We start from the raw sequence: 13726 nt of genomic DNA, 5'->3' as shown, positions 1-13726 counted from the left end.
TCTTAACCACTGAATAATGTTACCACTAAATAAACTTAATGGTAGGTTACTCTATTAATGGTATAAAAATAGGCAAACAATTTATGCAAACTGTTGAAGCTCTTCATCCTTATTTTTGTTCTAGAAAAGTGACCATCAGTACATTGTAGAGGTAAAATTTGTTCAATTATTACAAAATAACCTTCTTATTGGTTCTAATCACTTCTATAATTAATTGTTATTTGATAGTTAATCAAATACATTGAGTGGGCTATTGATAAGAATAACCCTTACTGTGAATCACTGAATGGTTTTATAAATTTATTTGATCTGATTAATGTATGGGTTAAAATCACCAAGTTTACATGACTACTTATTACTATTAACTTTGCCTTGTAATTTGCTAGTCGTATTATATCTGAAATTGCTACCGTTTATGTTCATCTATATCAAATTTAGAAATAACTATAGGAACTTATTAGAATCATGTCTTATATTTACTCTACTTACAATTAGATGCATCATACTTTCGGCGTGAAAAACTGTCAGTAAAGTTTTCTTTTGATATACATTACTTTGTCAATATTTACTTAATAGATATAGGATGCTTTATATATTGAGTAAATAATGCAAAAGAATCAAGTTAAAATAAAATATGGATTACGAAAGTTGTAGAGTTATCAGCCAACAAGTGAGTAGAGTTATGGACTTTTTATTTAAATGTACAATATTTAAATCTTGCTAGACGTTCAGTGAAAATTAATGACCGAATTAAATTACAGTAATGGATATTTCTACATTTCAATCATCTTTTGACTTTATTCCACCGGTATTCTAGCTATTGTTTACTCTGTGGATCAAGCTTTGTGTCATATCTTTGTGAAATTTCTCCTAAAACGTCCCAAAAATAGAAACCAGGTCATTTTGAATGATTTCTTTCAAGGAACTTCCGTTTATTATACAGTAGTTTTCACCACTAAGGAACAACAGCAGTAGAATTAATCTTAACTCCCGTTTCTAATCAACAGCTGAATAAAAAAATACATGAAACGTATTGAAGTCATCAGCGAATGAAAATTTGAGAACTTTATAAAAGCTGCAAAGACTTTGTTGTTGTTGCTGTTTTTACTAATAGGTTTTGGACCTAATTACTTTGACTACAATTTATCATTGAACTTTATTATGTTGAACAGTCATCACATATAGAACCCATAGATTTAAAGTTTCTTAAATTCTCGTCAACTATACCCAAGTCATAACAACCAGAATATCACACAATATCTTAAATATAAATTATTATGCCAAAACAATTATTCTAGTGTAGTGTCGGTTGGGATGTTAAGCCCATATAACTTATTCTAGCTTCTGAACAATCCAATCTACCTATCCATCTTGAGTCAAGTTTTGACCTTGTTAATTATTCACTTATCAAACGTGACGGTTTTTATATGAGCGTGTGTGTGTACACTTCTTATCCTATTCATCACATGTCTGTTACTTATTTTTATCTGATTATGAATATTGATAAACGCTTGATAAAAGTGAGTTGGCTTACCCGCCATCTTCAATGAGCGTCATTCTCGCTTCGCTCTCTTCGATTCGCTTCATCGCTCTGATTTTCTGTCCAGATCAATGAGTGTACAAGATATACACAGTCAAAACCCATTATTCATCAACGCGGATTAAGTCATGTATTACACACGAGAGTAGACAGTATGTATATTTTGACAATGTTCATTCATACGATGTAATTGCAGTCAGATTTAGACCCTACATTAATTAGACAACTATTTTTCAACCATTGGGAAAGAGATTTTAACCACTAGTTTATAATTTCAATATAAGCTAGATGAATACTATCCAATACAAAAATAAATATGTTTATAACTTCTTATCTCCATTAACAAAAAGTGAAATTGATATTGATGAAGAAGTTCTCACTAATAAACATACAACCCCATTATGACAACGAATTGAATGCATAATATCAAATTACTCAGTATGAGATAATAAAAATCGATAAATGGAATAATTAAAACAAAGCCAATTATTTAACATTTATTCATGTAATCAACATAAGTTTGAACGTTTAAAACCTTAAACAGAAGAAAAAGGAGACTGCCAGTAATAATATTGTCATTCATTCAAATTGTGGTGTAGACAGTTCAATGATTTTTAGTACTAATTACAAATTATTTATTTCCTAAGTGAATTACAATTAAAGTGATAGATTATTAATAAGTAACAAATAATAAATGTTTTTAGTGGGCGGCCTATGCTCCTCCACGAGAGGTAACAGGCGTACGTAATTAATAAATGTTTAACTGAATTATATTTTAGATTTTCTAATAGGCTTTGACTCTACAGTAGATTGTATCCACTAACACTGGGACATATCGTGAATACTTAACTTCTAGATCACTGGGTAATAGTCTAACGATTTTTGTATCTATCTTCATTTAATTTGTTCCATGCTGTGACTTGCAATATTACTGTACAGTAAATTTGTGGACAAATTTAAAGTAATTGCTATAGAGGAAATATTGTGATAAATGAAACAATATAGGGATTTTAGGCATATCTTTAAACTGTAACTTGATTTACTATTTTTCATTCTTTCTTAAAATGTTTATTTTCATTTCGCCTAATCAAACTAATTGAGCACTTCAAAAAGTAATCAATTCATTCTTTCAAATAATGCAACCCCGGTTCTCTACGGTATTGTTTCGTGAACGATAATGAAGTTGAAGTTAGAGAAAAAAGCGAAGAATAATTACTATTAACTTAGGATTATGAATGAAAAAAAAAGAATACTAAGTGTTTTGCTAAGTTAGGGGAAAAATTGTTTCCCACTCAAATAAAAAATACAGTTTCCAAAAAATAATCCATTCGATTTTTAATTCGGTTACTTATATTTGAATTTTTTTATTTTACTCACAGTCAACTGTCGTTAAAACTGTTTTTTAGTTAGGATAATAATAACATGGATATATCGATCTATTTTACGGACATTAATCTATAGATTTTTCTAGTAAAATACAATTATGAAACAAACTCATAGCCATTATAAGCAGAGGTGATGGTGGTTAGTATTGTGGCTTTAAGCCTGGCCAATTATCAAGTGATTTATTCGCCAATCGAAATGTGACTTATGCTAATTTAGTATCATGCCAAACCAATGACATTCGACTTGTATGAGCAACCAAGCGTCCTTATTGGTCCTTTGTTCTCCTAGCCCTTCCAATTGAGTCCAGAACGCCAATAATAGCTTTCACTATGCGAAACATTTATTTCAAACATATTTGGTTAATATGCCAGCCAAACAGACGGCATCACGTCATAAAATAGGAAGTAACATTTATACGAGATCAAGCCAAATGTGGCTGTGAACGTGGGAGACTGTAACAAATCAACTGAGTATATTTTAGGAACAGCAAGTTGTATAATAATAATCTATAGGTCAAAATGAAACTTATAATAAAAGGAATATAGATAAATATAATCTAGTTACTGAATACGAATATGTATAAAATTAGTTAATTAATAGATCTCAGAAGTTACTCGCAATTTAGCCTTCACTAGGATACAACAGCTAGCAGTTCTGAAGATGTAAACACTTGTACCTTAGTCTTTAAAGTTTCAGAATCCATTAGAAAAATTCACCATTAGTATAAACGCTTATCAGTTATTGTCATAACTAAAAGTAACGTTTTTTATTTTTCTTGGTACTTTATTTCATTGTTTTCATCACTGTGGATGTTAGGGCGGTCCAGGGAGATGTTTCCTAACTGATTATCTAAAATAAATTGCTGATGCTTGCTTGGCTTTCTGGTAGTAGATAGACGGTTTCAACTCTGTCCGACCTGGTTCAACTTGAGCACTCAAACAAAAACATTTGGCCTTATAAACAAAAGATCTAGTTTGAATCTAGGCATATAAACTTGCACTTGGTAAACAAGTTTACATTGTTCTCACTATATATTGCTTCATAAAAAACGATATATTTAACACTAAAAATTTCGAATGTATGATACGCCAATCACATTAAAATGTAATCCAACAGAAAATTTCTATCTAATCTTATGCACTTATCATGAAAACTACAAGAAACCTTTGCAATTATATATTGGTTTGACCTTATGACGGAATACATATTTCTCCTTATCATTCTGACAGCATTTTTAATTAGGAAATTTGATTCTTTTTTACTTACTTAGGCCTGTTACTCTCGTGGAGGCCGCCTTCCAGCATTCTCTATCCAACCTTGTCCTGGACAATCCTTTCCAGTTATTTCCAGTTAATATTCACCATTTTCATATATGCTTCTATTTCCTGACGTGATGTGTTCTTTGGCTTTCCTCATTTCCGCTTCCCCTCACGATTCCAAGTTAGGGATTGCCTCGTGATGCAGTTTGGTGGTTTCCTTAATGTATGTCCTATCCACTTCCAACGTCTTTTCCTAACTACCTCCTTAGTTGGAACTCGGTTTGTCCTCTCCCACAGTAGGCTGTCGCTGATAGTATCCGGCCATTGAATGTTGAGTATTGTGCGTAGACAACTGTTGATAAATACTTGTACCTTCTTAACGATGGATGTAGTAGTTCTCGAAGTTTAAGTTCCGTACAGCAGGACTATTTTGACGTTCGTACTGCAGATTTTGACTTTGATATTGGTTGAGAGTTGTTTTGAGTTCCATATGTTCTTCAATTGTAGGAATGCGGTCCTTGCTTTGCCAATCAAATGTGATTCTATTGAAAGTAATTATGTTATGTGATAACTCATTGAATTTTTATACAAATAAGAAATGTCATGAGCATTTGATAACACGGTATTATTTATTAGTTAAATGTTGTCTTGAATTTCTGTTGGTTAAACACAACAAGATTGAGTCTCTAAAAATGATGATGTCATCGTATATCATATTTGCTGAATTCATTTAGAACTATAAGCTATAAAACATTATACTAACTAGTAATAAGTAAATAATTACTGTAACAGTAATTATGCCATCAGTTTGTTGTATGACTACAATTTTGTTTTACACTCAAACTCAAGTTACGCCTACATACACAGTAACCGTTGAAATATATTTAAAATGTTGACAAATTTATTTTCATAGGAGCATCTATTTAGTCATGTTACGATTGTTAGTCCTGAAACATCATCTACTTCTAAAGATTATATAATAGTGCAATCCATGACTACATGCACTTATGCCAAATAAATTGTTAACAAAACTGTTCTGTGAAAACTTTTTGAAACCTCGAAATATATCAAACAAGTACAAAATTAATTTCGCGCGCGAGCATTCAACCTCTAGACCACTGAGCCGGCATCCAACGGTGGTAATGTCTAGCTTCAACTGATCCACGAAATTGAGCGACATATCCACCAATATCTTCAATGAGTTACTATCTCACAACAGACCTGGTTCAACTCTATTGGTCTAGAGGTTGAGCACTCGCGCGCGAAACTGATAGGTCCTGGGTTCGAATCCCGTGAGGCGGGATCGTAGATGCGCACTGCTCAGAAGTCACAATAGGACGGGACAGTCGTCCAGCGCTTCCATGTTTTCCATTGTGGTCTAGCTTCAATTGATTCATGATCTCAACTATTAAAATAATTATAATATCCACAAAATACCTTCTGACAAAATTCATTTCTAATACGACTAAATGAATAAACAAAAGAAAAAAATGTTGAGGTCTATTAGTACTTGCAGCTACTACAATATTTCAGTAGAATTTTAGAAAATTTCGTTTAAAGTTCCTGAAAAATTTGTATTTGACTATTTCTAGAATCATTCTATACAACATGAATATAATTAGCATTTTTAAAAGCCACCATTGGTCAAATAAATTGTCGTAACTTGATTGGTGTATGATTCGAATTATTCATTGGATAATAAATAAGACAAGATGAAGGTCATCGATTCATACCAGTTTTTATGGTAGTTTTTAATGATTATTGTTGACTGACAATATTTGGAATTAGTTCATATTACTTTTTTATCAAAGTTAGCAAACAAAACAAACCAAAAAAACATAAAGAAATGAATTAATTAAGATCTTAGTGTTATATATCATTAAAGTTATTTTGAAACAATATGCAAACGTGTATAGTATATGCTAAAATTTATATAACCCTTGTTTATTTATTACAAATGATGTATTCAATTCAAGAAAACCCTGAAAATTTGGGTATACCATTTATTCTTAATTCTAATCCTTGTTTTTTGGATCCTTCAATTTGTTTTCAAGTTCCTTCTGCTCCACGGAATTTACGTTTGAATCAATTACGAAGAGCTACTCCACCCGGTGCAAGTGATCCAAAAGCAGATTATGCAATATTAGAACTAGCATGGGATCCACCTGAAAGAACACATGGTGATATACGAGGTTATCAAGTGTCACATCGTCTAATTGGACCAATTGATATATTATATGCTAGTTCGAATAGAATAGATACAGATGCGAATTCACGACCTCCATCTAAACCAATTATAAGAAATGTCACTCAAACAGCATACACATCAGTTTTGTCGGATGGAATAAGTGAGTATTTATATTGTATTGAGTTAATAATGTTGAATGTACGTATTTTTGAAAACTAAAGCAGCTCCTATGAAAATGATTTTAATGTCTAGATAGATATTTAAGTGAATTAGTGAAACATTTTTTATTCTTTTATTTTGTCATAACATATTGTGGTTGGTATATGAATTTGTTTTATTATTTCCATATTGGTTTATCTAAGTTATATTCATTAGTAACCCGTTTTATTAATTCAAACAACCATGAGTCAGTTAAGATATTCCTCCAACTTTCTGAACAGTTACTCTACTATATAACAGTTCTTTGTGAACCATAGCCCATGAAACAAAAAGCACAGGTTTGGAGTAATTAGTTATTTTCTGTTAGAAATAAGTGGGTACTGTCATCTGATCACTGATTTTTACGTAAAATAAGTAAATTACTTGGTATGGGAGCAACACGTCACTGATTTAAATGAGTAGATTCTGCGATTATGTAATTCAGAAAGTCCCTACTCAGATCTTATATCCAAGATAGTATGGATATAAGTTGCCGCAAGCTGAAGACACTGTATTATTTTACGAAATCATTGAACGTTGATATTCATCGTATTTAAAATGCACCAAACTTCAGCTTCAAAGAATGTAACGTAAACATATCTATTTTTTGAAACGAAGGGGTGCTATCCTCGTAAATAGATCTCAGCGGTAAACTTTGGAGCACTGGCTACCTTCCACTTAATCCTGATTACGGCATCATATTTACTTCCAAACTGTTTTTCTTGTGGCTAACTTTTTGATTAAATGTATCATATTATTAAATTACTTTTACTTTCGTTCATTCTACTATAATGAAAGGTATTTTGCACTGATACATTTTTAAAACGGCCCCTATGTTTTCTACAAGTAATCAAATGAATTGACAGAGATTTTTCTCTATATTGCTCTTATATATATATATATATATATATATATACTCAGTCGATTACACCATACCATGTAACTTGATTAGTTGTAAAGGTTTATATTTTCCCTTTTTGAATATATAAGAATCCGTGTGATTAGCTTTTGTTAACATTTTAGAACCAATAATAATCATTTTATCCATCTGATAGGTCGATGACTATGGTGGTTAGACAGTCTAATGGGTAAAGAGTTGACGCATAAAGCAACAGGTACTAGTTTAAGGGTCACAGTATCGACATCAAAATTAAGATAAAAGAAATACACTTAGAAGTTCAGTTTCAAGTAATGAGAATTATACTTTCTGAACTAAATTGCTTGTTAACTAATATATAAAACTCGTATACCATCTAGTTTTTGATAAGGAAAAATGTTCTTTTTTCTATCCTAAAACTAAATCTATATCTTACTGAATAATGAGTAATTGCCATAGTAGTCAAACATCTGGTCAATATTTTGTTTGTATATTTGTTTCCAAATGGTAATTACTTGCATAAGTTTCTTTGATATTTGATTAATGAAATGTTTATTATTATAGCATGATATTATTAATGATAAATGCTTTAATATTAATTGCATCTTTGTATGTAGACATAGCCTAAGGCAAATAAAAGCAAATAATTATACAAAAGGAATAATTATGATATACACCTAGACATTTTCGTTATAGTCATTTGTAAAATATAAACATCTGTTATTTAGAGAATTTTTCCTAGAATGATCTTACTTTATATCCGAACAAATGGTATATGTATATATATAGACATGTAGAATTTTATGATTTAATTTTAATGAATTTTTGTCATAGTGTGGTGTATGCTACTGATGTCGACAGATATAAGTAGTATGTGTCATCAATCGGAAGCGAATTGCTTGAAGGCAGAGAACGAGAACAAAGAATGAATGCTGTGTTAATGAAAGAATAGTGAGGTCTGAGACGATTGATTGACATTTTGTAGAAGCAATAGTGAAGTTTGAGACAGTTGATTCTTAGATTCTACTAAGATGTTCTGTAATTTTGTATTCAAATGCTTTTGATTGTCCCCAATTGTGTTCTCGTTTACTAAAATAGAAAAGCTTTACATAATGAAATGATAGAGAAATTTATGTATATTCTTCAAATGGAAGTATTTATGCTTAGATATAAATGATCATATTTTGTTGTAAATATAGTGATTTCTGAATTATTCAAATGTAAATCGAACCGAGATTATGCTACTTATTCTTCAACGTTTTCGATCAATATTTATACATTTATTCAGTAGTTTGCATTCTGATGATTTTATCTCTGTCATTTTTGATACTAGACATTAAACAATCAGAAAACTCGCTTAGTATTGTTTGTTTGAATCTTCCCATTGATGTTTACTACTGCAACTGGTCAATCTATAATTGGTATATGTGCATACTGTGCGTGTCGCCTCTATATAGGCGCGAAGTTTGAAGCGAAAGGTACTGGGTTCGAGTCCCAAAGTGAAAATCAACTCTGAGATGCAGGTACGTCCAGCTGACGAGTCCCAAACAGGACGAAATGCGCGTTCTTGATTTCACTGCTAGCCACTATCCATCTTTGCTCACAATCAGAAAACTCTTTATTTTTTTCTAATCTACAATGATTGTAAAACGTTTTCGTACAATAAACTTTTCATAAACGATCCTGAATAGGTTATGAGAACTATAGATATAACGATGTGTCAAAACAAAAAAGGAAACAGATAACTTGTTAAAATATCTTCATGTCAGGAACAGGTAGCCCAGATATTCAAGAAGGTCATCAGTATTCCAGATTGAAATTTTTACATGATCCTTAGTTCTGATTTAATTCTATCAATAAATATAGAATATGTTCATCAGTCTTAGAGATAGAACATTTTGAATTCAAATTTGGCATTTAGTAACTGTTAACAAAAATTCGACCGAGAGTCTGTTAGATTTTAAATTGTATCAACAACAAAATAAAACTATTTTCAATGTTTAAAATGTTTTCCCAACGGAATATAAATATTCTCACTTATTATATCATTAAATTAGTAATGAAAAAGGGGTTTTGTGAAGATTTCAGTATTTTCATAGTTGAAATCACCAGTCAATTGAAGGACGAAACGGCCGTCCAGTGCTTCCAGGTTTTCAAAGGTGGTCTAGCTTCAATTGACTAATGATATCAACTATGAAAATACTGGAATCTCCACAAAACCCCTTCTGATTATAATCATATGCTCACTAGTGACTGACTTCAAGATATATGTGCTGGAGTTCTAGTGAGAAGCAATGACCAGTGGAGTTCAACCACGTCTGTTGTGAGATAACAACTCACTGAAGACAATTGGTGAACGGTTGCTCAAATTCGTGGATTGGTTGAACACTGTTGGATGCCGGCTCAGTGGTCTAGGTTTTCCATGGTGGTCTAGCTTCAATTGACTCATGATTTCAACTATGAAAATTAATAATGAATTTAAAATAGTTTCTGCATTTCAGTTGCATTTTTCACATTCTTTCTAATAATCTCTCTTTATCTTTTTCTACTTGAATCCAAAGATAATATGAACAACTGTTGTCTAGTTTAAAAAAATACAAAACAAAGTTGCTACAGTAATTCATGTTTCAGGCAATTTTATTGTTGTTAAGTACTTACACTATTCAAATTGCTGCACAACTGATTTATATATTTCTTTATAATCGTAAAAAAATAAATATTTAATTTCTTTTAATCCACTGTAGATATCACATTTTAAATTGGATACTATTCATGAATACAATTTCTACGAAGTACTTTTTTTATTCGATTATATGTTCTTTCTACGTTGTTCTATGTAATGTCTCTTAATTAGTCAAAGTGTAAATTATTAATTTAACTGAACTGGTCATGTGACATTTTCTTGTAAATTGAAATTTTAACTAATATAACAAAACTAAATAAATAATAATAACTTTGAAGTAAACTTTAACTTTATTATGATCAATTCAAATTAATCCTGCTTTGGTTAGGCACCCGGGCAGTAGCACAGCCCTCACACAAATCAACTAAAATTTGTGTGGCGCATATGTATCTGGTGCCCCTTTGTACCAATATTTATGTTCAAATTAATCATCTGCAAAAATTCGAAATATATAAGTAAAAGTTAAAACAAACAGTTTATTAATAGTTGGGAAACCTAATTTTTAGCTTAGTATATGAATATTATGTTCTCCTCATGTATAATTTAAACAAAAACATTATTAGAAAAAGCTAGATTTGAAAAGTGTAACTAATTATGTTTATTTGTCTTAAGTAATGTCATTTATAATTCAGATAAATATGATTTGATGGGTACATTTAATACTTATTTCATTGTTTATATTTTAAAACTATTTGAAATGTATAAGCAAAGATGGATAGTGGCTAGCAGTGGAATCAAGAACGCGCGTTTCGTCCTATTCGGGACTCGTCAGCTGGATGTACCTGCATCTTAGAGTTGATGTTCACTCTGGGACTCGAACCCAGTACCTTTCACTTCAAACGCCATCGCGTTATGCAGAGTGAACACCAACTCTGAGATGCAGGTACATCCAGCTGACAAGTCTCAAATAGGAAGAAACGCGCATCTTGGATTCCACTGCTAGTCACTATCCATCTTTGCTTATAATACTTGTGAATCAAAGCAATATCGAGGCAATACGCACGGTATGCACATATGCCAGCAAGAGACTGACCAGTTGCAGTCCTAAACATCAATGGGAAGATTCAAACAAACAATGCTAAGTGTATTTCAAGTGTAATAGTACGTTTTTTTAAAACTTTCAGTTCATTTGAGAACATTCAATGAATTAATTCATTTAACTAAAGAATTAAGGCGTGGTATTACTTGTTAAAACAAGGAATGTATATTCAGAAACATCATTTTATCATAGTAATATATTTTAATATGATATGATAATTATTTTTAAGAACACTCATTATTTCTCCTATAATGATACATTTATGGTTCTGTTTAGTTTATTTAATTTGGAACATTTTTGTCATACATCTTCATTCTGAACACTAATTAGTTACATTTATTTCCTTCTATTTAATGAATCATTAACAAAAAACCATAGTAAAGGTGGGTGTTATTATAATTTCAATGAATTATAAATCTTAATTGATTAACTAAAAAGTTGGTAATTAATCTTACATTGCTGCATTTAAGTGACGAAAATCTTCTATCCTAACTGATAAATATCCAGCGAAAAACCGATAGCCATTGAAGAGCTGTAACATCCTACGTTGAGACTCATCAGTCGTGTTCATACATGACCAATCACAAAGGGTCAAATCAGAGGCATCCGATTCTCCTACAAAAGCTTAACCACTAGTCCAAGATGCTGCTATCGATTAGTGAACATCTTTAATTTCAATCAGTTCACAGGATTGCACAACTATCTTCTATTGTCTTCGATGAAAAAATACCTCATACCTGACACGTTTGAATTCCACTAGTCACGACATCGCACTAGAGTTTCGGGATTACCTCTCGAAATTAGTCACTGATGAGGATATGTTGATGGTCAACAGATGTGGTTATGAAGACCACTAAATATTTAAAAAAAAGGATGAAAAACTGTTTAGTGTTTTTTGGAGTACTATGCATGTTCAGCTTAGGTCGATTCGTAATATCAATAACATTTGCGAATGAAAATTAAGATTTATGTAACTTCATCATGTTTATGAAGGTAAGGAGGAATGAATTTCATCGACTGAATGCTTTCTGTTCATTTTTTTATATCAGAAGTGTGAGGTGGTTAGAGGCAGTTGACAAGAAAATCTAGACATATTTCGCTAGCTATTCGGCACTCGTCAGCAAGGTGTACCTGTAATTTCGAGAGAGCCGGTACTATCTTTAGGATCCGAACCCTTGTTAACTAGCTTGACAGTCAGAGATGTTGCCATCGACTTATTTGGGCTGCAACTGAACTTGCGATGTACTGAGATATATTTCCAATTAACTGATCACTGAGTAGTGACTAATGTAATAAAAAATAAAAATAGTAAGGTTAAGATTAAGGGAAATATCCTAAAATTGTACGATTCTTTAGTGACCATGATGACTACAATTAATGATTTTAATCCACTGTAAGGTTTTCGGTGTTTCAGACCTAACAGATACAGATACTTAATTCTCCTTAAATGATTGATTTACGAATACATGACAGCTGATCTGTATAATGGTGTTCAACTAGTCAACAGTAAAGCATAATTTATTAGTAATCTAAAAGTGGTATCATTCGAGTTTAGCAATAGCACCAAACATTTAGTTGATACAGCCGTAACATGTACGAACTACTTCATTGAAATTATGAACCGATCTAAATTAGACCACCAATGAAAACTAGTGGTTCCTGACCAATGCGATGGATTGATTTTAGTTAGACATTACCACAAATGGATCTTGACTCACTAGTCTAGAGATGAAATGTTAGCGCTCGGAACCGAGGATACAGAGTTCGATTCTTGCAAGCGAGATCATGGTTATGAGCTATCGAGGATTTCCACATTAGGACTTAACGGCAGTCCGGTGCTTTTAGGTTTTCAGTGATGATCTAATCCAGATCGATTCATGATCTCAATAATATTTGACAATCTCCACAACCTCATACTGACGGATGTAAACAACGTTGAATAGAAGTAATAGATCGGAATCAAGTATATTTATTGAACTGCGAATCAAATTACCACAATATATAGTGAACTATTTTGACTAAATCAATATAAATGAGCTTAATGTAGAAGTTATTTACTGAACTAATGACTATCCAACAGGTAACTTAAAAACGAAAAGATAATGAATCACAGTAAAGTCTCAACAGTTGGACTTTTCAGTAGTTTAAATTTTTACTGTTGTTTTTCTCAAACGACGATGATAAAAATAACACACGAAAAACATAAACATGTTATCAGAATGGGGATTTGTGGAGATTTCAGTATATTTCAAAGTTGAAATCATGAGCCAGTTGAAGCTAGACCACCATCGAAAACCTGGAAGCACTGGACGGCCGTTTCGTCCTATTATGGGACTCCTCAGCAGTGACTAGTGACTGACTTCAAGATACATGTCCTGGAGTTCTAGTGGGAAGCAGTGACCAGTGGAGTTCAACCACGTCTGTCGTGAGATAACAACTCACTGAAGGCAATTGGTGAAGTGTCGCTCATAATTCGTGGGTCCGTTTAAGGTAGTCATTTACACCGTTGGATGCCGGCCCGCCTAGTGGGCTTTCGGTGCTCGGCTCTTGCTCGGA

At 32.0% G+C, this 13726-nt stretch overlaps 1 protein-coding gene across 1 annotated transcript in view; it reads left to right on the top strand.

Annotated features, from left to right (window-relative positions):
- Positions 1 to 6145: 6145 nt before the first annotated feature.
- Positions 6146 to 13726, top strand: part of Smp_130570 (putative receptor tyrosine phosphatase type r2a) — a gene marked incomplete at its 5' end in the record, with an annotated part of 62373 nt that continues 54792 nt past the window's right edge. Inside the window, one exon of the mRNA XM_018789956.1 lies at positions 6146 to 6533. Coding sequence (XP_018655347.1) covers positions 6146 to 6533 — 388 coding nt within the window. The remainder of the gene's footprint in view (positions 6534 to 13726) is intronic.

This window comes from Schistosoma mansoni, chromosome W, assembly GCF_000237925.1.
Source record: "Schistosoma mansoni strain Puerto Rico chromosome W, complete genome".
Lineage (NCBI taxonomy): Eukaryota > Metazoa > Platyhelminthes > Trematoda > Strigeidida > Schistosomatidae > Schistosoma > Schistosoma mansoni.
The sequence above is the reverse complement of the archived record's forward strand: the minus strand, read 5'-3'. Positions and strand labels throughout refer to the sequence as shown.